The sequence below is a fragment of the Mercurialis annua genome, linkage group LG7 (genome assembly GCF_937616625.2).
Source record: "Mercurialis annua linkage group LG7, ddMerAnnu1.2, whole genome shotgun sequence".
In the NCBI taxonomy this organism is placed as follows: Eukaryota; Viridiplantae; Streptophyta; class Magnoliopsida; order Malpighiales; family Euphorbiaceae; genus Mercurialis; species Mercurialis annua.
The window spans coordinates 10722366-10742979 of NC_065576.1; the positions used below are offsets into that span (position 1 = coordinate 10722366).

The 20614-nt window shown below is 33.5% G+C and overlaps 2 protein-coding genes and 1 non-coding gene across 3 annotated transcripts; all 3 read left to right on the forward strand.

Annotated features, from left to right (window-relative positions):
* Positions 1-463: 463 nt before the first annotated feature.
* Positions 464-2162, forward strand: LOC126657689 (stress enhanced protein 2, chloroplastic). Its single transcript, XM_050352425.2, has 2 exons — positions 464-864; positions 1564-2162. Exons 1-2 carry the CDS (start codon positions 532-534, stop codon positions 1831-1833), a joined length of 603 nt encoding a protein of 200 aa, XP_050208382.1. The 5' UTR covers positions 464-531; the 3' UTR covers positions 1834-2162.
* Positions 2163-3396: 1234 nt separating this feature from the next.
* Positions 3397-3499, forward strand: LOC126658893 (U6 spliceosomal RNA). Its single transcript, XR_007634460.1, has one exon. It is a non-coding gene; the product is annotated as a U6 spliceosomal RNA (small nuclear RNA).
* A 2202-nt stretch (positions 3500-5701) lies between these two features.
* LOC126657688 (FBD-associated F-box protein At5g22730-like) lies at positions 5702-8129 on the forward strand. Its single transcript, XM_050352424.2, has 4 exons — positions 5702-6263; positions 6409-7326; positions 7398-7541; positions 7665-8129. Exons 2-4 carry the CDS (start codon positions 6430-6432, stop codon positions 7947-7949), a joined length of 1326 nt encoding a protein of 441 aa, XP_050208381.1. The 5' UTR covers positions 5702-6263; positions 6409-6429; the 3' UTR covers positions 7950-8129.
* The last annotated feature ends 12485 nt before the right edge of the window (positions 8130-20614 follow it).

Below are 20614 nucleotides of genomic sequence, written 5' to 3' on the forward strand. Positions count from 1 at the left end.
CATTTTATTTTACTTACTTTATCTTTTTATTTTAGTTTTTCTTAAATATTTTTAATTTTCTTACTCCAAGAATAAAAGATTTTGTAAAGTCAATTTTTTAAAAAGGATAATAAATATTAAAAATTAAATTGTTATAAGTTTCACATATAATTAAATTGAAATTACGAGATCATTTTTAGTATTGATTGAGCACAGTTTTCAAATTCAGAGAGAAATTTGATTTTATATTAATTTGAGGGGCAAATTGACATTTAACTTGATTCCTCGTCCGCTTTTATGAAAAAACGATAGACGTTTAAAGAGATACCGACATCCACCCAGTTAACGACACGTTACTCCAACCTTCAAAAACGACGTCACCGAACCAGTATCTTGCCACGTAAGCATCACTAGGTCCCATGCCACGTCACACCCGTACACCACCTCACAGAAAAGACAGACGTGGATTCATAATAACCTGCTCTTACTTTTCCACAAATTCACAAACTTAAAAAAATCTCAAACATTCTACAAACTATCAACCGGTAAACGATGGCCAAGGTGGTGGCGCGTGCAATTCACTGCGAGCTGAGTGTCGAGAAACCTGCCGTTTCGAGAAAAGAACTTGCCGTTTCGGTTCAGGTTCCTGTAGTTGGTAATAAAACTAATAAGGTGGGTGCAAGTGAACTGGAGAACGGGAAGATTTTGCTGCAACCGAGGCTTTGCACGCTTAGATCGTACGGTGAGGATGGGTTTGCTGTTGTGAAGAGTAGAAAGGACGGCGGTGATGAAGTGGTGTCGCCTTTCTTTGAGACGTTATCTGAGTATATTGAAAGTTCTAAAAAAAGTCGTGATTTTGAGATTATTTCTGGTCGTCTTGCCATGGTATGTTTATCTAACTTATAAATAAATAAAAACTTATAAATATTATGGATATTAGTTTGTTTTATTATTATTGCATATATTTCTTGATATGAATAGGATGATTATGCTTGATTAATTTGATGAAATGAAAATGAAAAGTTTAATTAAAAAATAACAAGAAAACATTTTTTTCATTTTGTTTCCTAATTGGCTTGTGCAATTTTTTTATTATTATTATTATTTAAGGTGCATGTATTATATTGGAAAATTAAATTTTAGGAATAGTTTAAAGTATCATATTTGAAGATTGCATCTTGAGAATAGTGGATCACCCAATTTTATTTTCGTTAATTAAGCTTAAAAAAATGAGTAATTTAAGTGAATCAAGTTGAAATATTGTAAAGTTCGGACAGAAAACATTTGAAACTCGAAACTCGACTCTATTGAATTTATATTAAGGAGCTACAGTTCAAGTTAATTCATATAAATGATTATTAATATTGACTTGGCAGTCCATTACAATAGCGCGAATTTGAGCTCAACTCGATTAGCATCAAGTGAATTTTGAGTATTTTCAAATGATCAATCCTGAGTAGTTTGCAAATTGATTTACTAGATTACTCCTTAGAATAAGACATTCAACAAATTACCGTGAGTCATTTAATAAGTAATGTATGTGTTTGAATTAAATTGTTTGATGAAACATAAATATGGTTGCAGATTGTGTTTGCAGCAACTGTGGGAACAGAGTTCGTTACGGGAACCTCTGTTTTCCGAAAGATGGATTTGCAGTGGATTGCTGAAGCAACTGGAGTCTGCTTAGGCGCGGTAACATGCGCTGCTATTTTTGCTTGGTTCTCGAGTGCACGCAGTAGAGTCGGAAGAATATTCGATACAAGTTGCAATACATTTATCGATTCACTGGTTGATGAGATTGTCGACGGCTTGTTCTATGAAGGTGACCAAAATGACTGGTCCGACCTGCTGTGAGAAACGCTAGCCAAGCTTATATATAAGTTGTTACTGCCGCCTTAAGTTCGAATGGTTCACAATACACAATGAACCAGGTCTAGCCAAGAATTTCTGGAATACATACACTCAGATATACAGTTTTATATACAGAAATACAGTGACTTACTCGTCTCCTCTTTTTATCATATCTTATGATTTGAAGTGTGAAGTATATATTTACAATTATAGACCTTTTAGTTTTTAGTGTATACAAAAAAGCAGTAGAATCATTTGTAAAATCAAGTTTGTTATATTCTATAGTTATAAGTGAACTTTGTGTTATTCTATAGTAATACTGGTTTTTAATTTGTGATAGTATAATTTCATTATTTCTCAAGACTTTTCTATTCACCAGACGAGTCGTCACTAGATGTGTATAAATTTTTTAATTTTATCTTATTTTAATACTACCAATCCAAATAAAGATATGACCAAACTTTTTTTTCTGTTTAATATTGTATTAGCATTATTAAATACATTTTATTAATAAAAAATATATATGGCTTTAAAAATTAACTTTTATTATTTTATAAACATGTAGTAGCAAAAATTATTTTATGATTTTAAATACTTGAATTTGAGCCAATTGATAAGTTTAATGTCAGTTATTTTATATATTTATATTTCACATAAATCATTATTATTAAATAAAATAATAATTTATGCTAATTTTAGATTATGTTATAATTTTAATCGATTATGAAATACTAAATAAAATAAATCACTGTTCCTACTTCATTATAATAATTTATAAAGAAACATATATGTATTCTATAAATAAAATATTATTATTTAACATTTTTATAATTTAATTATTAATTAAATTTACACTATAAATTTACACGTTAATTACTTAACAAATGATTATTTAATTTAATTATTAATTGTAATGTGTTATATTCTGAGTTACGTGTGACACACGTAAAGTAACATTAATTTAACAAATTCAATATTAAGATTAAAGTTTAATTTCATTAAATTTATCCAATACGAATACTCTAAGCCAAAATTATGTAAGTTTTATTTTATAATTACATAAAATAAAAACTTAAATCACTAACAAATTTAATTATGGGAAAACTATGTTGAATTATGCCTTCTCTTTTGTATTTCTTTTGTTCTGTTTAAAAACAATATTATATAACATACATATTAAAAAAATCTTTTTATTTTTATTATTAATTATTTTATAATGTATGTTTTAAATATCGGTAATTTATCTAAAGAATATAATAAAGGATATAAAGAAAATTAGAAAATGTTACTTAAAAATATAAATAATATATTGAAAAATTAGTAATTAGATAAAAAAATGTTCATTTTAAATGGGAAAAAAGTGAATATATTAAGTTAAATAGTTTAAATTCATAAATTTGAGAGGAAACTTGTCCTCCTACCTTCTCCTTTTCCATAACATATATATTAGCTCCATTCCATAACATATATATTAGCTCCAAATAAAGCCTAAAGTAAAATATCCCACATCGTTCGTTTAAGCACTTAGAAGAGCGTTTATAGTCAAATACAGTAACGCTTGCTATCGTCCCTTCGGGGACATCCGATAAAATTGGAACGATACAGAGAAGATTAGCATGGCCCCTGCGCAAGGATGACACGCATAAATCGAGAAATGGTCCAATTTTTTTTTTATCTCAATTTCCCTGATTTTTGTTTCTTAACCTGCATCTTACATTGTTTAAATCTCTGTTTTAACATGCATAGCCAATGCAGATTTGGTGAATTTCACTAAATTAGTTTGTTGGGTTTAGATGGTAGGTAGCATTACATCAAACAGATAGTGTGCATTTCAGTTTATGGTGAATTTTGAATTTCAGCGCTCTTAATTCTTCACATAGTTTAATAATATCTGTATTTATACGCCTCCTAATACAGATTTGATGAGCATTATTACTAATTTAAATCTCTCGGATTTTGTTATGTGTACTTGGAAAGTATAAGATGTTGTATACTTGTCTGCCACCAAACTATTTGTGTGTAGTTAGTTACAATCCTAGGTGCTCTTCATAGACTTATGTCTGGACTTAGGAAATTCTGTTATAAAATGTTCTGATCATTTATTTCATGTCTGTTCTAAACACATCCAGTCGATCTTCTCGCTCTATTTGTCTCATCCGAATGATAAACGCTGGTGTTGATAATGCAAGAAAAGACAGTGTCCCTTGCATTCTTTGCAATATGGCCTTGTTTATGTCAATGCATTGTTGTCGGCAGTCAACTTTTTTTAGCGAGTTCATCATTCGGCTGCTGCAATAATCGCGAAGTGTACTGCACCTTGGCAAGGATGGCATATATACTCTTCAAAGCTGCTGCTTTAATATGGATTTATCGTTGATTTCGTAGTTAGTCTTAGGTGCTCTTCATAGTTGGACACATTATGGTCCTCAATAATTATATAGATAGGCATATTTTCCGCAAAATTTATATTATGCTATGACCGTGATCATCTATTTCATTTGTATTCTAATCACTTGGAAAATGCATTTGATATATCTTCTCGCTCTATACGTCTATCTGGACTAATTTTTTATCATGTCCGAATGATATCTATTGGTGTTGATGGTGCAAAAGAATAGGACGTCTCGGGACTTGGATTGTAATCTTTGTACTGTTGCGTTGAGTTTATATTATAACATTGCGTCCAGCAGTCGATTGTCCTACCTAGCAAGTTCACTATTAACTGGTGAAGTGTACCTTGGCAAGGATGTCTTATATGCTCTTCCAACGCAGTCTTCTTTCGGCTGTATTTGTGGAGACTGCCACTTGCCGTTTGTTCATTTATATATCAAAAAAAAAAATTGTTATATAGCACGGGAACGGAAATGGAGAAGGGCGTAACAAAAAACAGTGAAAGTGCTCTTCATAGACTGATTTTGTGTGTTTTTTTTTATCTAATTGTGGATGCTAAACCTAGCTCTAGCGAACCTTTCTAATGCTTTAATCGCTCGCCCATAGAAGGGAGATCTGATAGATTTCTTACCGCAGATCGAAGGGACATTTTTGTTTAATGATCTACATATCAAAATGTGCCTAGTCAAAAACTTTGTTGTTAGATTGAATACCATGTTAAAGTCAGTAGAAGCAAGCATGAACCATCTCATTTTTGTTTTACCTCCTCGTATTCTCGCTTCGAGTCATTATATCTGCGTTTATAATTTCAACTTCTGATGGAAAATGTTTTCCTGTTTTGAGCAAACAAGGTTGTTATCATTTTGAGGGGAGATCTTACATTTGATTTGGCTGATTCCGTAGGTTCTGCTGATATGTGCTGCTGTGTCTGTGCTTCTTCGTCCACATTCTCATTTGGTTAACCAGAGGTTGATGGTGTTACTATCACCTGCTTATTAGCAGAAATCACCATTGTTACTACAAGTCTTCAACTCACACAGTGACAGTATTAAGCTAAAAAAAAACTCAGCCTATTCTAATTTTCGAATTTAATTGTACTTTTTTTTGTTAAAATAATTTTTCAGCTCGGTTCGGTTTTGGACGTAAAATTTCCTGGTTTAATTCGGTTTGATATCATTAACAATTATTTTTAAGTTCGGTTCGATTTTGGACATAAAAAAATAACGTTGTAATGTAAATCGAACCAAAATCATTGAGCCAAAATCGACTTAACCAATGGGTTTAGTTTGGTTCTAAAAGAATTAATTATCTAAAAATTTCTGTTGAATTTGTTTTTGAAAAACTAAAAATGTTGGATCATTCGATTTTGTAAATAAAAACATTTAGCTCGGTTCGGCTTTGTATTATATTTTTTTTTGATTTTTCGGTTCGGTTCATTTTGGACATAAAAAATCAATAAGTTCTATTGTAAACAAACCAAAATAATTGAACCAATAAACAAATCATCTGACAAAACCGACCATATCATTTTTGTTTGAAATTTTAAATTAATGTTTTGGGTTAATTAGACACAAGATTTTCTTAATTTAAGTCAAGTAATTCAGAAATTATACACCTCAAACTTGGACTTATATGATCCCGAGATGCAAATTAGTGAGCTAATTGATTCAAATGACTTATTTGACCTCGAAAATAAAAGTTTTAGGTCTAATTTATCGAAAAAAACTAAAATGTATTTATTTGACCCTTTATTCGTTTTAAATTGTATAGATTTGAATTTGAATGGAATCCAAAAATATTTAAAGATATTCAAGTTAATAATGAACTTGCTTACGTGACGAGAGTAAATTCCTTTTGTAACTCAAACACTGTAGTCTAATCCGATTTGCCAGAAAATTTTGTTATTTCTCTCTTAGCTCACCAATTTTCGTAGGTTTTTGAAGAGTTGTAGAGCCAGAGGAATATTGAAGAAACCCTCAATTCTATATTTGTGGAAGCAGAGTGTAGAAAACACGTAGCTTCTTACACCATTCTTATTTTTTGTAAGTTTTTTCTTAGCTTTTAAGTGTAAAATTTAAACCATTTTGATTGAAATAATTTCTAGTTTAATTTTTTTTAAAAAAAGCCATCCTGTCATTTTCGTATGTGTTTGCTGATCACCAAATATTCAAATGTGATTTTGTGCAGATTTGATACCATCTAAGCCTAATGGGAGTATCAAATTCATGCTTACCTTTTCTGCATGGAAATCGAGACATTATCAGCGCTTTGCCGGACGCGGTTCTCTGTCACATTCTGTCATTTCTTCCAACCGAATCTGCAGTCAGAACAAGCATTTTATGTACAAGATGGAGGCACACTTGGACCTCGGTTCCCGTATTACATTTCGACGACACCTCAGTCGCTCATCCGCAAACTTCTGACCACCCAAATGAACAATTCTTTCTGCAATCTGTAGACAGAGTACTACTTCTTCGTCGCGATAATATCAAAACCTTACGCCTCCAACTAACTAGTTTTTCAGATTGTGTTTCGCACCATGTATATTTATGGATTGGCACGGCAATAATGAGAAATGTTGAGGAGCTTGATCTGGATCATAGCACAATTGGGCTTCCCCAAATTATTTTTAGTTGCAAGACACTAAAGATCTTGAAGCTTGGTGTCAGAATTCGGTTTCAGATATTTGAATCTGTGGACCTCCCGAGACTAGAGGTACTCCATATTAAAAATTCTAGTGTTGCTAATTTGGAGAAGATGGTACTCGGGTCCCCGATTCTTAAAGAATTAGTGTTTTATAGGGAGTATTTTGACGATGATGCAGTCACCCTGTATGTGGTGTCATCTTCACTGAAACGTCTCACGATTCACCAAATTGATTCACAGAGAGGATTGGACGTTCGAAGCATGGTTATACGTGCCCCGGAACTTGACTTCTTCGAGCTAAAGGATCATTTTTCCGGATATTTTAGCGTGATAAATGTGTCGTCATCCCCGTTTAGCGCAGCTATTGATGTTAGAGGTTCCTATACAAATCATGTATTAAGGCTTATTAAAAGAATCTCTAGTGTCACTGTTTTACGCTTATCTGCATATATGGTTGAGGTAAATATATTTTTCTTCACTGTTTTCTTAATCTGCTTAACTATGTTTGATAGCATAGTATTCCTTCATAGACTCTCTTCAAGTCATGTGATGAAACACTTCCGAAGTTTCATTTTTTGACTCGATTGGAGATCGGAGCTTTCGGAGATGGATGGCTGATGCTGCCAAAGATACTCAAATGTGCACCTAAGTTGGAAGTGTTAATCCTCTATAAGGTAATTTTATGTTCTGTTTTTCGTTTTCTCTCTATTTTTATGAATCCCTCGTATTCCCAGACTCGTAACAGACTGCTAGAATGATCATCTGTACATGCTAATAATGTTATAAATGTGTGCCAGGAAAAGAATAAAATTCCTGACCGGACAATCTTTAACGAGGAGGAATCAGTGCCCAGTTGTTTGTTGTCATCCCTGAAGAGTGTCCAACTTAAAAGATTTAGAGGGAATGCAGCAGAAATGGAAGTCTTAAAATATTTCTTGAAGAATGGACGTGTTTTGAAGAAATTGGGAATTTCGATTTCTACTACTACGAATTTTCGGAAACTAGTTAAAATTCTCTGGAAGCTGATTATGTTTCCAAGGGGCTCAGGCACATGCAGGATCCTGTTAAATCGATCTTTTTAATGGAGGCTGAGTACTTTCATCAAGACATTTTACAGATTTTGATGTTTCACTTGATAAAAATTCGATTGAACTGTCATTTTTTTTGCAATTTGTTAATAGAGAACTGCTCCTTCATACAATAATTTTATGCACTTCTGCAGCAATCTTTATTCTGTAATCCTTGATATATTATCAAATCATGAACATATGTCTTCTATAATTTTTTGAACATATATAGAATCACAATCACATTGCCATGAGGATTTTAGTTAAATTTGATCATTTACATCACTAAACTAAAAGGCCAAACCAATTGAATTGAATCGAGTTGAAACATTGTAAAGTTTGAGCACAAAACATTTGAAACTCGAAACTCAACTCTATTGAGTTTAAGTTTTGGAGGTAGATGTCAAGTTTAATAATATAATTGATTATTAAGATTGACTTTGCAGTTGATTCTGATAGCTCGAATTTGAGCTCAACTCGATTAACATCAATCGAGTTATGAGTATTTTCAAATCAATCCCGAGTAGCTTGTGAATTGATTTGACTAGATGAGTAAGATATTCAACAAATTAATACCGTGAATAATTTATTAAGTGATGTATGTGTTCGAATTAGACTGTCTGATGAAGCATATATATGATTGCAGATTGTGTTTGCAGCAACTGTGGGAATAGAGTTCACTACAGAAACCTCTGTTTTCCGAAAGATGGATTTACGGAGGATTGCTGAAGCAACTAGAGTCTGCTTAGGCGCTGCAATATGCGCTGCAATTTTTGCTTGGTTCTCGAGTGCACGAAACAGAGTTTGCAGAATATTCGATAAAAGTTGCAAACATTTATCGATTCACTGGTTGATGAGATTGTCGATGGCTTGTTCTATGAAGGTGACCACAATGACTGGTCTGATCTGCTGTGAGAAACATTAGTCCAGCTTATTAGTTGTTACTGCTGCCTTAAGCTCGAATGGTTCACAATCACAATGAACCGGGTCTAGCCAATAATTTCCCGAATACACAATGAACCGGGTCTAGCTAAGAATTTCTGGAATACATAAACTCATATATGCAATTAAATGTACAGAATACAGGTCTCCCCTCTCCTCTTTTTTATCATATCTTATGATTGAAGTGTGGAGTATATATTTACAATTATAGACTTTTTAGATTTTAGTGTATGCCAAAAAAGCAGTATAATCTTTTGTAAAATAAAGTATGTGAGTATGCTACGGTACCTACCTATAAGTGAACTTTGTATTATTTTAAAGTAAAACTGGTTTAGTTGCATTTTGTGACCACTGAGTTGTAGCATAAAGAGAAAATTACAGGAATGGACTAAATAAGGGTCTTTCTTACAAAAATGCTAAGGCTTCCAAATTCTTTCATCAATGCTAATTTTTTCTTTATTTTTTTGAGCTGATTACGATTAAATATTACATTGCATACCTAATTGATCTCATCCTTACATATGGTACATGATTGAAAAAAAAAGGCCAAACTCATGTAGAGGTTCCTGTATTTTACACTTTTTTTTTCCGTAGGTCCTTATACTTCATTTTTGTATTATCTGGTCCCTCTATTTACCTATTTTTGATTTTCAGGTCTTTTGTGAGTTTTTTCCAGTCCCTCTACTTACAATTTTTGTTTCCTCAAGTCCCTCTACTTACAATTTTTGTTTCCTCCAGCCATATAAAAGAACCGAAAAAAACTCATAAAGGACCTAAAAATCAAAAATAGGTAAGTAGAGGGATCAAATAATACAAAAATGAAGTATAAGGACTTACGGAAAAAATGTGTAAAGTACAGTGACCTCTATATGGATTAACAAAAAAAAATCACTTGCTTTTTGGATGACCAATTATTCATCACTTGCCGCAACCACCACTTGCCCTAATTTCTTATTTCTCTCTTCTTATGCGTGGCACAGTAACTGGAATCAAATTCTTTCTCTTCTTCGCCATTTGTCTAAAGTTGCCATTGGAGGTGAAGACTGTTGTTGCGATCCGTCCATCGTCGTTCAAGCTTCTTGTTCATTTACCATTTTTTATCACTTGCTTTTTGGTGATGATGACACTATTGGGGATGATGGTACCGTCGATTGGGGATGATGTGCAATGGCGGCTTGATTTTCAATTTTATGAGATTTCATAGCGAGGAACCAGAGGATGAGGATGAAAATGACGTACGGAAGAAAGTAAAAGATTTTGCAGGGCATTGATTTTCTTATTTTGAACTTTACTGTTTGCCTGTTGCTGTGATCAAGTGCTGGGTTCATTGCATGCTGTCACCTATTTGCAGATGCTATGTTGTATGAAATGGATTTGCTGAAATGGAAAACGACAAAATGACGGTTTTCACGACAATAGGTTATACATAAAAGATAGCATTTGCAAATAGGTGACAATAGGTTATACATAGAAGATAGCATCTGCAAGTAGGTGTCATGTATTATTTATGTATTTAAGATGTATTGTGTATTTATAATATTTAAAAGATATATTGTTTTTTTATTTTTCGTGCATTATGTGATAGCTATTATAATATTGTTTGCTAACGTCTCTCATTTGTTTTTTACTTGTAATTTAAGATTTCAACAATGCCTTTAGCGAGAAGTTTAGTATACCGTTATACATCTTTGATACATATCAGATACATATGTTATACATATCAAGTACATGTTAGAAACAGCTCAAATACGTTCATTATATATATATATATATATATATATATATATATATATATATATATATATATATATATATATATATAGAAACAGCTCAAATACGTTCATTATATATATATATATATATATTAAACGTGTTTGACATGTTTTTTAGTTGTATTTGTATATTAATTTTTAATATTGTAATACCCCGTAAATTTTTATTAAAACTTTACGGGAAGTTTTAGAACAATTCGGATCGTTTTCGGTTTCGATGTTTCGATTGTGGTTCGAGTAAAATTGGGGGGCAACAGCAACAGGCCCCAGTGCAGCATGGTAGTGGGAACTACTATAGTGGCTCTTCTCAGGCCAATAAGGGGAGTCGCCGTACTCACAACAAAGGGAGGCATAATGCTAGGAGTACTCCGTACAAATCCAGTAGCAGTGGGAGTAACCGTGGTTCAGGACGCGGGTACAGTGGTGGATCGAACATTCCGTTCTGACGCAGACACTATGGTCAGTGTCAGTTAGCTCCTGGAGGTTGTTTCTCTTGTGGCCAGCCGGGTCATTTTTCCAGGAAGTGTCTGACATCTGGACAACAGATGTCTAACTCCAGTGTGGCGCAGTCATCTTATCAGCAGCAGAGACCTGCGTTTACACAGTCTGTAGGGTACTCTTGGTACTACATTACCCATGCCCTAGCGCCAGTCACGATTCATGAAAATGGGTCGTGACAAACTTGGTATCAGAGCTTTGGTTTCAAACCAAGGCCATTTGCTTGCTGTGTGTTTACTCTGTTAAGTATGGTTGTGTTTTAGGAACTACTGCGGATATAGGTTTCTGTCATGTCTTTAAAACGTCATCTTTTGATTTTAAAATATTCTGCCTACACCAATAGGATTGCGTCGAGTCAGTCATTATATATTGATTTGATGCTGTTAAATGTTAATTTTATTTCACTTGGGTGAATATTTTATTGCTGTTGATTTCTTGGGAAATCCTTTATGTTGCTTGTTTTGTTCATACTTGGGTATGAAATATCTGTGTATTTAAATTGTTTTTGTTCAATCCTTAGGATATGGACAATGTTGTTCGTACTCGTGCTCGTGCTGTGGCAGAGCAAGAAGCTGAGGCTGATGATGCAATTTCCATGGAAGTCGATCAGAACGTACCACCAGTTCCGGCCAATGCTGGACATGGTAGAGGTAGAGGTGCTGACAGAGGTAGAGGAGCTGGTGCTGGTAGGGGCGGAGCTAGAGGACGTGGTGCAGCAGGTGTTCAGGCACCGAATGTGCAGCAGGCACCAGGGGTGCAACAGGCACCGAACATGCAGGCGTTCGACTTCACTACTTTCTTGGCTTGGATTGTCGAGATGCAGAACAACCAGGCTCTTCTGCAGAATCAGTGTACTGTATTGGGTCAGATAGCGCAGCAACAGCAACCTCAGGCTTGTGCTGTAGCTGGTATTGGTGGACTTGTTGGTGTCGGTCATATTCCGACAGACAGAGAGATAGTGATGACCTACATGAAGTTGAATCCGACTTCTTTTGATAGTACTGGGGATGCTCTGATAACCTTGGATGGACTGGATTAAGTAATGAAATTGATAGATTAATCAAATTATGGATGTTCTTGAGTTATAATTCTGTTTTAGGCTAAACTAAAATCTGGAAATCCTTAAATAAATCAATAATAGGTGGCTAGCTATAAATTGTACCTTGGGTATATTGGAGAATTTTGTTATATCAAAATCTTATGTCAATTGTGTCTTCCTTAATAACTAATTCGTTGAACTTATCTAAATGGCTGAAAATTTGTAATTAAAGGGCAGATTTCATAAATTGAAATGAGTACTTTGGGTGCCTAATTGGTTGATGGCTTGTTCAGTAATTTTATGTGTAATTTGCGTAAGTTATGTGGCTTACCTTGGGTGGTTTAATTAAATTGTTAAGGGCTGGAAATATGTGTTTTAAAACTGTTTTAGGATATAAAAGATGTTTCTCTGATTAAGATTGCCGTTTGATCAATTAATAGAATTGATGCAAACTAGGTAAGGTTTTGCCTTCGCTTTGTTGGTCGAAATTTAGCCTATGTTAAATTGAGCATGTTGATTTTGTTATAAATCATGTTGATATCATTTTAGGCTATCTATTAAGGTTGTATATACCTTGGGTGAGATTTGTCAAATGTTGGCAAATTACTTGAATTGTTGTTATTTTGGTGTTGTTAAGTTTAGTATGAGTTCTTGTTTTCAAATTAACTTTGGTCTAAAAAGGATTTAATTTATTTTGGTTTGAAATAAAGGATTTATACTTTGGGTTTTGCTTTGGCATACTTTGGGTCGGGTGAGACTTATGTCGCCCGACATGTTGTGTTGAGCTATATAGTGATTAAGGCCAACACACTACTTTGGGCACTTCAATTGTTTTAAAAGGACTATTTAAGTATTTAAGTACTTCAGATTTGATTTCAAAAGTAATAACTAACCTAAACTTAACTTGCCTAACTTGTTTATATGGATTGTATGGATTCTTTGGTTGAACTTTGGTTGTGATTGAGATACTAGTCCTATGTGGTGTCTAGTATTCTTAGAGTTAGGGGTTGTATGTGTTTTAACTTATATCTTGCTTTTAGACTCGTCGTCTGCTCGTGCTTCAGAGTCTATGCAGGGTTAGCTTGCTTGCCAAGGTTATCACGTGGATATGCAAGCAGTGAGTTTATAGTGTTATTTACCGCTTTATTAAGTACCACAAATTATTTTAGTATTTCAACTGTTTACTAACTGTTTTAAATAATTATGGATCTGGATTGGAATGAGCTACTCGATAGGCGAGTATCGAGACTATGTGCACCGGTAAGCACTTTGGGATTGGCTGACTATATGTCTGGCTTATTTTTGGATTGATGAGGATTTGTTCCCAGTTACTTTGGGCTATATGAGTCTCGGGATAGTTCAACCATGGTGACTCAGTAGATACAGGTCGCAAGATAGTTCCACCGAGATGATCTTGTATCTAAACAAACGATAAGACTATTCTACAAAGCTATCGAGACTAAGTCTATGACTTACCCGGACACTGGTGATCACACAACCTATTGACGCCCAACAGGTAGCTCGTTCCCCAAGATCATATACTAGTTTTCACAATTCTAATATTCGATAATACAATACACAAATTCATATATAACGATAAAATACTATAGGATGCGATGTAATTTATTAATCATACTTGTACTATCTCAATTAGATATAACATAATAATACACAAAAGTAAAGTATAACTCACAGAATACGCTATCCAATCTAACGATACACCAGTATGTCGATTTATGTTTCCCTGGAGGTACTAACTGGTCGATCTTGTAGCTCGTCGATACCTCTGTTACATATCAAACCAAACGTATGTTTAATTCAGATACGCGAACTTAATGTCAACACGCTAAGTTGCAAACTTAGGTTAATACGAATCTTATTCTTATTATGATTCTTGAATTCACTCTCTCTTAATCGTACTCTTATACCTAGCCAAACTAGTCGTCGTGTTCATCTTATCGATCATCAAACACTTATTACATTCATTCCAAAACCCTAATCATAAACGTCATGTTCTATGTCCAAATTTCATGTATTCAGAGTCCATAAGTCAAGATCAAGCTAGAATACTTCGTGTTGGATCTCGGGATCCCATTCCTGCCTCAAAATAGTCTTGGCACATCATGCCAAGCCTTTCTCACACCCTGAGGGGTCTCCTCACGTCGTGAGGCATGCTCTCACGTCGTGAGGCATGCTCTCACGTCGTGAGGAGTGTCCTCACATCGTTTGGACGTGATTTCCGACTTCAAACGCAATTCCGACGTGTTTCTGACTCTATTCCGATCTAAATTCACATACCCATCAGCACCACAACTCATTGAAACATCAAAAATGCATAATCCAAGCTTAAAACGAATCAAATACGAGAATTCGATACGTTTCGACGAAATCCTAACCCTTGGAAGCAACTGAACTCTAATTTCAGCAACCAAACATTGATTATTACCTTGATTTTATGCCCTAAGAAGATAGACAGTCCTATCCTCTTTCCAACGCAACAATAATCACTCAATTCCGAGTCCGAACGAAGAAACCGCAATCGATCGAAGTTTGGCGGTGAAGAATGGAGATGAAAACGAATTTCTTAGCTCTGGAAGTGAATTTGGTGATTTTATTTCATGCGTTAGGCCATATATACTTTGGCTAAAGTGCTCTCTTGGTCCCTCATCTTTATCTTTCAAATAAGTAACTTTTATATTTTTTCTTTTGTACGTTTTACTTCATTCATCACGTAACCGTTTAACTCGACTTCTTATGTATTATTTATATCCAAATAAATAATACTACCCCAACATCTTATTAATTTATATTCGGATAATTCCTTTTAATTTATTCTCGGCTAAAATACTTAAGTTTTCCAATCTGAGACATAAATTCCACTTTTCCTATTTTCCCGTTCATTTCTTTCGATATCATCACTTCTTACTTTAACCCATGCCGATATCCAAATTTTCTTATTTAGATCCTTACACATAGACGTCCTACTCGATATTATCTTTTTTTTAATATCCAAAATCTTATATTTTTGCAATTCCGGTTCCTCTGTACATGACACGTTGCACTAAATGGCACCTGAACTTACAGGATATTACATGACTATAGTTCTTTTTTAAAAGAAAAATTGAACCAAATATGTTGTTTGTAATTTCTTTTTATAAATATTTATATATTATGTTTAATTTAATTTTTTTTATATAAAAAATGAACAACACGCCATTGGATGTAATGTTTTCTAAAAAATAGCCGAATAACCAAAATTTTGTCCCACTTGAGTCGAAATTCTGGCTCCGCTCCTATAGGCAATAACATCTTAATCACCAAAAATTGTTAAAACTATTTGTATTATGTCAGTTATAGGCAAATCTTTAAAAATAATCAGATTTAGCCAAATTTTATATATTTTATTTATTTTAGCCATTTTTGAATTGAAATGGTTTTTTTGACACCTTGTCGTCCACGTCATTGCCAACTAAGCAATTGACTGACATAACAACTGACATGTTTAAATTAGATTTAGTATAACTAACACAAAATACATAGTTTAGGTAGTTTAAGGTGAATAAACCTAATTTTAAATTCAATAATTAGTAAGTTAGTTCTATCATTTGTAAAATTCATATTTATTTAAAAATAATTAAAATTTTCTATTTAATACTAATTAAAATTAATCTAATTTTTTTAGTAAACCTAATTAAATCTAAAAAATTTGTTTTATAATATATTTTCATGAATATGTAATTAATTTAATTAATAACTAAAATTATAGGATAATTTTAAATTTTTAGCTATTTTTAATTAAAAAATTGAATTAATGTAATTACTTAAGAATTAATTTTGGTCCTTTAATTAAGCAGCCTATGGAGTAATTCGTTTTCTATTTATGTGTGTGTAGTTGAATTATGTACATTATCGCTTATTTGTTGTGTATATTACTCACAGATTGTTCATCGGAAGACGAACAATTGGGTTTAATACGGCGGCGGTCTCGACGGTCCGGCAACTAGAATTTTGAAAACATAAATTTTAAGATGAACATGACATTTTTTATTTTTAATAGAATTTAAATTAATTATATATCCATCAAATATTATTAAACAAAATTATTAGATTTAGTTAAGTTTAGTAAACAATTAGACTAATTTGAAATAGTATTAAATAGAAAACATTTTTAAATATATATGAATTTTATTATAATATAATTAATTTATTAATTATTGAATTTTAAAATTAGTTTGATTTTTAAATTAGGTTTTTTCAACTTTTTTTTTGAAATTAGGTTTATTCGACTTAAAATACCAAAACTATGCATTTTATGTCAGTTATAGACAAATTTAATTTAAACATGTCAGTTGTCATGTCAGCCAATTGTTTAGTTGGCAGTAACGTGGACAACAGAGTGTAAAAAACCGGTTCGATTCAAAAATGACTAAAGAAATAAAATATATATGTTTTGGCTAAATTTGGTGATTTTTAAAAGTTTGCCTATAACTGATACAAGATGTATAGTTTTGACAGTTTTTAATGATTAAGCTTAAAATAAAATAATAATTTCAATAACAAAAACAAAATATTAGTGCTCATTTTAGGCTAATAATCACCCACGGCCCCTGACTTTAGGGGTACCTTACAACAAACCCCCTGATAAAAAAAAACGATCAGTAAACCCCCTGATCTTTGTGGCGGCGCCACCTAAACCCCCTAAGCCCCAAATATGACGAAAATACCCCTGGCGCAGTCTTTTTCAGTCAACTGTCATACTTCAAAAAAAAAGGAAAAAAATCTGACGGCGCCACGTCAGCTGCCACGTCAGCAAAATTTCATAAAAAATTAAAACACCTAAAATACCCTCATATTTAATTTAGAAAAAGACAAAAAAAAAATCAACCCGCTAACCATTTGATTAACCAAAATAATTAACCCAACCATCAATACCGCCGCAGCCCAACCACTGCCGGAAAATTTTCCGGTCACTGTCCTCGCCGGATCTGTTCCAAGAACAGATCCATCGTCGGATCTGTTCTTGGAACAGATCATCGCCGGATAACAGATCCGACGATGGATCTGTTCCAAAAACAGATCCGACGATGGATCTGTTTTTGGAACATATCCGGCGAGGATGGTGACCGGAAAATTTCCGGTCATCTCGGAGAAGATGACCGGAAAATTTTTCGGCGGTGGTCAGGTGACGGGTTGGTCGGGTAGCGGTGGTTGGGTCGTTTGTGGTTGGGTTGATTGAATGGTTTGGGTTTGATAGAGTTGGGTTGTGTAATTTTATTATTTTTTAATTAAATATGGGGGTATTTTAGGTGTTTTAATTTTTTATGAAATTTTGCTGACGTGGCAGCTGACGTGGCGCCGTCAGATTTTTTTCCTTTTTTTTTGAAGTATGACAGTTGACTGAAAAAGACTGCGCCAGGGGTATTTTCGTCATATTTGGGGCTTAGGGGGTTTAGGTGGCGCCGCCACAAAGATCAGGGGGTTTACTGATCGTTTTTTTTATCAGGGGGTTTGTCGTAAGGTACCCCTAAAGTCAGGGGCCGTGGGTGATTATTAGCCGTCATTTTACAACTCACTTAAAGTGAAATAAGCTATAGAGTTTAATACATAAACACCCTTAATACCTACTATTTTAAACCACCAGCCATATACGAGGCAAACTGATTTTTCCTAACATAATTATTATTGTTGTCAAACTCAAATCGGATTGGCCGGTTCATCTAAAAAACGGCTAGATTATCGGTTTAGACTGCACTAATAACCTCTATATTTAAAGAAATGTTTTTATCTCATCGAACCGGTCGAGTAATTGTGGATTTTCAACGATTAAATCAGTAAATCCGGATCCATATCCAGCCGGTTAATAATCAAAATGCTGCACTTTTCTTTAATAAAAAAATTAGAATGCAACGCCTAGGGTTCGGTCACAGCCCCTTGCGTGTAGAGTACAAGATGCATGCTACACCACCAAACTACTAGTTTTAACGAGTTTAACTTTTATTTAAATTATATATATATTTAAAACAAGTTGGTTTTCTATTTTCAATATATCTTATTATATAAATCATTTATTCTCATAAAATTATATTAATAATTATTTAATAAATTATTATTTTTAATTTTCGATTGAACCCCAGTTCCTTCTTTATCTTCTTTCTTCACCGGTTCTATGGCCATGTCGGTTTTGACAACATTAATAATTACGGAAAGATCGTTGGTAAACTGCTGATTTCTAGTAATATATATTGTATACTGATTTTTAATCATTTATCGTATCAATAGAAGTTTCTAATTAGAAAAAGTAAGGAGGAATAGGAATGATATTATCTGGAACAACAAATGGAGTAATGCCGCTCAAATTGTGAGTAGAATCTTGAAGGAATAAAGGATCACTTTACCCCCCGAACTTGGCACAAAGTATTAAAACATTCAAATTAGCAAAATCGGATCACTTTTATTCTGAATTTGGCAAACCCGTTTCAAAAACACCCCTATGCTGATGTGGCACCCTAATTGGAGAGTGAGATTCTAATTTTACTCTAATTAACTCTAATTAACTTAATCTAATTAAATATTTAACCTTAATTAATCTAATTTAATTAAATCTTTAATTTAAATTTTAAAAACGATAAATTCATTTGTTTTTTTACACCACCACCACCGCCGCTATCCCTCTTCCTCCACCTCTAGCAACCACCACCCAAAATCCATCCACCACCGACCAAACCCAACAACAACCGCCCGAAACACCACCCGCCACCCATCTGAGACGAACTGAGTTCGTCTCTCAGGAGAGACGAACTCAATTCGTCTTCAATACATCAACAAACCCAGATCTGGGTTCAAGAGTTCCCGTGTTTGTCTCTGTTAGAGACGAACCGTTCGTCTCTCACTGAGACGAACCGTTCGTCTCTGAAAGACGAACTCGGAAGCTGCCGGAAAAGATTTTCGGCAGTTGCTGATTATAATAAAAAAATTGAAATTATTCTGTAAAAATTACAAAAAGGTACATTATATTTTTAGTTAATATGATTTTGATATGTAAGGTTTTAAAATTAAATTGTTTTTTTAATTATTAGGGACTAATTTATACAATATTAAAAAAATTAGGATCATTTTAAACATTTCACCATTAAAAACCACATAGAAAAAAACCAACTCTAAAACCAGAGAGTGTGCTTCACTATCTTAGGTGAGAGTGAGGAGGGGGGTTTTGTACCAAATTTGACAAGTTCATGGTAAAAGTGATCCTGTTTCGCTAATTTGGACGTTTTTGATACTTTGCGCCAAGTTCAGGGGGTAAAGTGATCCTTTGTTCAATCTTGAAGCCTGAAGATTTGCTAACTCAGCTAGAGGAAGAGGTTCTAGCTCGGGTTTGTCCAACGATGAGGAAGGTATGACGTGGAGAGATCCCCTGGAGAATTGGGTGAAAGCAAATGTCGATGCGATAGTTTTTCCGAAGCAGAATGGCATCGGTGTCTCCTGTTTTGTCAGAGACCATCAGGGCAGAATTATCCAAGCTAGGGCTGCTAGGTTCCAGGGTCTGTTCTCCCCTCGAAATGCAGAAATCATGGCTATTCGGGAGGCTCTCTCTCGGCTTCATGGTAGATCAAATGTTATTCTCGAATCCGACGCTCTGGAGATCATATCGGATATTAGCAGCCTCTCAAAGGTGGAGTTGACTTAGGCATCGATAATTGTTGTTCTTTAGCTAACCAGCTACATAATATTTCTTTTGTTTTAGTAACACAATCTGCAAATTCAGCTGCTCATTCGCTTGCGCAAGCAGCTCGTTCTATATCAGGTCATCAAGTGTGGTTTCACTACTAGAAAACTGCATTTTAGCAACAGATTTTTCCGTCGCAAAAGGCTGAAATTCGTCAGTAAATTAAGTTTTCCGTTGGTAAAAGGCTAAAATCCGTCGGTAATTCTCTGTTTTCTAGTAGTGTTTGATGACTTCCCTGCATTTCTTACGAATGTAACCGCTTTAGATTGATTTATCGAATATAGCCTCATTTTATCCTTAAAAATAATAATTAGAAAAAGTAAAAGTCAGTAAAATAATTTACATATTTTTATAAGAATTTTTCGATAATATTAAAAAATTATAAAAAAGAATCTACATGCTTTTATTAAACATTTTCTATTATTTATATATAGTTTTAGAATTTATTAAATCTATTAAATTATTTACAAACATTACAAACTCTTTTTAATTCCAATTATAATCATATACTGAAAATTGCGTTTTGGATTAAAATCGTAATATAAACGTTAAAATTGAATAAAGACACTGCCAAATATTTGGCTTTATTGGTCAAATAGCCTAAAATTAACTACTTAGTTAGTTAAGAGAAATTATATAATATTTAGTTTGGTGGAGTAGGAAAATAAAATACCTATACTCCAAACTATATATATATGGTGGTATT

Coding starts and splice junctions, on each gene's coding strand:
- LOC126657689 (XM_050352425.2), top strand. CDS start 532: ATGGCCAAGGTGGTGGCGCGTGCAATTCACTGCGAGCTGAGTGTCGAG. Junction 865..1,563: donor TTTCTGGTCGTCTTGCCATG/GTATGTTTATCT, acceptor ATATGGTTGCAG/ATTGTGTTTGCAGCAACTGT.
- LOC126657688 (XM_050352424.2), top strand. CDS start 6,430: ATGGGAGTATCAAATTCATGCTTACCTTTTCTGCATGGAAATCGAGAC. Junction 7,327..7,397: donor TATCTGCATATATGGTTGAG/GTAAATATATTT, acceptor ATTCCTTCATAG/ACTCTCTTCAAGTCATGTGA. Junction 7,542..7,664: donor AAGTGTTAATCCTCTATAAG/GTAATTTTATGT, acceptor AATGTGTGCCAG/GAAAAGAATAAAATTCCTGA.